General features: G+C 32.9%; 1 protein-coding gene across 1 annotated transcript; it reads right to left on the minus strand.

Annotated features, from left to right (window-relative positions):
* Positions 1–3,340: 3,340 nt before the first annotated feature.
* HELRODRAFT_152187 (hypothetical protein) lies at positions 3,341–3,661 on the minus strand (the record flags this gene model as incomplete). Its single annotated transcript, XM_009014306.1, has 1 exon — positions 3,341–3,661. A coding segment is annotated over one exon (321 nt), but the record flags the coding sequence as incomplete, so codon positions are not given.
* Positions 3,662–4,627: the final 966 nt, after the last annotated feature.

Raw genomic sequence — 4,627 nt, forward strand, 5'->3', positions numbered from 1 at the left:
AAATCGAGGAATTGTAAACGAACAATTGATAATAAAACTCATCTTTTGCACATCCATGTTGAAAATTTAAGAGGATTACGTGATAAGGAGGAAGAGATTTATATCATTTTGTTTGATTGCTTCACCGATAACATGAATTTTTTTTACTTAAAATTAATTAATGTAACTTTTTGAAATGTGATACATTTTCGTGTTGACAGACGAAATGCAATCAATGACTGTTCGCTTTGGTGTAGAGCGCTTAACTGTCAGTCATCGCTCGTTATTTATTTATCAATATTCCGGTAAATGTATTTTTTTAAATTATTATCAAATGTATACACTACACGTTGTATTACGTATTTGTATTTTGTTTAAAAATTTGTTTTGATACACGTACGCGCGCACGTTTTGTAGTTTGATTTGTGGCCACAGATATCAAGTGTCGAGATGATGTTCTGCGTGTAGTTAGCTGCCAATGTGGCGACAGCAGTCGAGTTAAACTGTGCCGAAAACACGGAAACATTTGTAAATCATTGAGACTTTTTGGATGGAGTGGTAGTAGTAAATTTAGTCTTCATAAGAATTCTTTTAGTGGAGGTACTTTTATTTTATTTTTTCATTCAGAATTTTTTTACTGCAGACTTTTTTGTTGCTCGTTGTTCATAGAAAATTATCAACTGAATTAATCTAAAAAGGTTTTTTAAAGATTCAAAAAATTAAAAAGAAATTTTTGGAATACATCGACATTTTATTGTATATTTTGTGTTTATACAACTCCAATAACAACAATTCTAGTAATTTAGAAATGACATTAACTTATATGACATCAACTGTCAAAGATTTTAAACTCAGTGACATAAACCTTTAGAATGACATTACATTAAAATTCACAGCTGACAGTAACTGACATCATAACATAACATTCATGACATCAGCATTTACAAACTTGTTTGCTCTCAGTTCACGACAAAGGCAAACACAGTGAACGAACAAAGTGTGAACTTATGAAAATGTGAAACTTAACGGAAAGAATTCAATCAGAGTATGTGAGAAAGTTAAACAAGGCATGCATAGAAAACTTTATCAAATCAATGGAATAATATTGCTATCGTTATCGCGTTGTTATTATTATTTATCATTGATTATTATTACTATTATTATTTATAGTTATTATTATTATTATCAGTTACTATTATTTTTATTATTATTTGCTGCTCTTATAATTTTATTAATATTGTAATCATTTTTTTTCCAATAAATGTTCATTTTGATTTTATCAAAATATTTTGATTTGGATGCATTAAAAAAATAAAGAGACAAAAAACCTATAGAAAATATATAAATAAAAATAAAGTTAAACTTTTGTATGTGTGTGTGCGTCTATGTGTGTGTGCGCATTTATCTGCATATTGTGTAAATTTGTTTATTGTGTGTGTGTGCGCGCGCGTGTGTATGTGTGGTGTGTGCGTGTATACGTGTGTCTATGTATAATGTATATGTGTGTGTTATGTCATATATATATACATATAAATGTGAATGTGTGTGTGTATTTGTGTGTTTGTGTGAGTTGGGTGTGTGTGCGTGTGTGTGTGTGTGTAATTTGGCGTTAGGTAAATTGAAAAGTTTTGAAATTTTATCAAGTACAAAATACTTGAGATAAAACTTTTGAAAATTTTTTTTAATTTTGTAAAAAAAAATTTTAAATTTGGAATAATAATTCAAGAAAACTAGTCTGTGACGATTTTTACTGGCCGTTAGAGTAGAAATCACTTCAGAAAATTGAAGTTTTTCGGTGGTCATATTATTTTGAATGGCCACTTTTAGCCATTTCTATTAAGAAGGTTAATGTTTGTTTTTTTCAGGTTTTATGGCGTGTGATGTAAAATGATGAAATAAAAAAAAAACATACCAAAGAATACTTTTTACAGGAATTATTATCCTACATCAATCGCAGAGAGGTTTTTATTTATTATTTTACAGCACTTTCAATATTTCAACATTTTCAAGTTTTGTTCATGCGCTTCGTCTACCAATATATAGCCATATATACAAATAAACAAACACAACTAGGTTGTATATACACAATATGTATGTGTGTGTATGCATTATACGGTCTATGGATATTCGTATTTGAATATATCATTTGAAAAAACAACACAATAACAGCTGAAAAACAACAACAAACAACAACAACACAACAACAACTTAACAACAACAACAACTTAACAACAATTACAACAGCAACAACCAAACGACAAAACAAGAAAGAAAAAGTAGGGTATCCAAATAAAATGCAAGCAGTCTATGATTATACCGAACAATGTACAAGTTCAGCTCTGAGGTGGTCACGGTGACTAATAATCATTGTCATATTTAATATTGATTAATATTGGTTAATAATATTTATCATATTAATAATAATAATAATGTCAAGAGATAAATAAGTGAATAAAAAGAAAACAATACAAATAAGTAAACATCGTTTATTACAATACGTACAAACATCGATGTTTAACTAATTAGTTAGTTTATTAATTTAATTTAAATTAAATTAATTAGGAAAACGACAGAACGAAGAGCAAAAATTTTTCACCGACTAGTGATGAACTGACCAGCACACGTGAGCGCTCATTATCACGCTCATACACAATCCCATACACACGCAAACGCACACACACACAGGAATAAATAAAATAAAATATAAAATGAAACAAAACTAAACAATTTTTACCAATTATTAGTGAACTAACACATACATGGACTCGTACACACACACACACACACCACACACACACACACACACATAGACACACAGACACACACACATTATAATATACAATATAAAAGTCTTCCACGCATATAAGCTTTCCCTAAACAATTACTGCACTAAAAGTAGATAAGTATTTAGCTGGGTAAGTATTGTTGTATACAAAACTAGAAAAAATACTAAAAATATAAGTATATACAATGTTGTACGTGTATACAGTCACGTAGAAATACACGCTTATACATAAGTATGTGTGATATTTTCCATACATTTGTATACATTTTTATGGCATACACGGTCATACGTGCAGTGTGCTGAATGTACATGTGCAATGTGCATCTCTCCTTCTCTTTGTACATCATCAACAATTTCTTTAAAAAGTTATGTAAATCTGTGTAACAAAAGAGTTGTTGTAGATACAAAAACTGATTCTCAACAATGACTCGAACACCTCAATACGTTTGTTTAGTCGTTTAGGTTACACATTCAACTTCGCTCCAAAAGGTCATCAACATCATCCTCATCAGTATCAACACCATTATTATCATCAATCACATCATTGTAACAACATCATCTTCGTCGTTATCATTTAAGTGGCAGGTTAGTGCAAGCGCACCGGTCAATAACTCGAACTTTCTTCTGTACTTTCGGTCCGTACCTGCTGTTCGGGCAGGTGAACTCCACATTTCTGTACTTGTAACTTTTCGGCTTGCAAAACGAGCAAATCTTGTGGGCTAACCTTTCCACTTTTTTATCTCTTCGATCCTTGCGGGACACGGGAGGAATGGGAATATAGTAGGATTGGCACATACCTCCACAGTACTTGACCTTTAGGTTGACGTCGTGGCAACCGGATTTCCGGATGGTCATCGTCATGGGGATTGATTTGCATTGCGGCGTCTTCATAAACTTGGGAACGTTTTTTATGGAGAGAGGTGTCGCCTCACCTTTCAGTAGCTGGAATATTTCGTTACTGTAACGTTGGTTGAATTGGTTTTTGTTTATGTTGTTGTCGTTGTCTATGCTGTTGTTGATGTCATTGTTGTTGTTAAAATTGTTGTTGTTCAATGTTTGTTGTTGTTTATGTTTCTTCTTGCTCTCTTTCTTGTTGACGTTTGTCGTTTTTGTGTGTTGTAATCTGTCTCTACTGCTTTGAATTCTGTTGTTGTTGTTCATTCTATTGTGATTGTTGTTTTGTTTTTTTGGACGATGATCTGATGACTTTGGTGGCGATTGCTGTTGATGCTGCTGATTACGATGGCGATGATGGTGACGTAATTGTTGCAAAGATTGTTGATTGGCTGGTTTGTACAGCAGTTTATCCTTCCTCCTCTGATGTCCGCCGATGTCGTTGCTTCCTCCCTCCTTAACGAGGTCCATCGGTGGTTTCGGATCCAGTGCATACCCGCGGTCATATTTGTTACCACCATTGTCATCCTTGTCTACGGCATTTCTGTCATCATGTTCATCATCGTCGTCATCGCTAATACTGTTGCTATTGTAATTACTGTTGTTGCTGTTGTTGTTATTGTTGTTATCATTATTATTACTTACTTTGACGCGTTTCTTGCTATCATTGATGCCATTTTTAACGTGTTTTCGTTTTTGTTCCTTCAAAAAAATTTTCTCATAATTCTTCTCAATTAATCTGTTTCGATTTCTTACATGTTTTTGTAGGTTGACATTTTTTGCGATGAAATCGTCAAAGATGGAACCATCACTATCCGTATCTTCAACAAAACCCTGGCTCAACTTTCTGTTGTTGTTGTTGTTAGTTGGTGCGTAACGACGCGCGTTTAGACTGCCACCGATGTTTGGCGTGGGTTTGTGGCGGCGAATTTTTGGTTGAACTTGTTGCTGTTGGAATAGTTGCTGTTG

Source organism: Helobdella robusta (genome assembly GCF_000326865.2).
Source record: "Helobdella robusta unplaced genomic scaffold HELROscaffold_13, whole genome shotgun sequence".
In the NCBI taxonomy this organism is placed as follows: Eukaryota; Metazoa; Annelida; class Clitellata; order Rhynchobdellida; family Glossiphoniidae; genus Helobdella; species Helobdella robusta.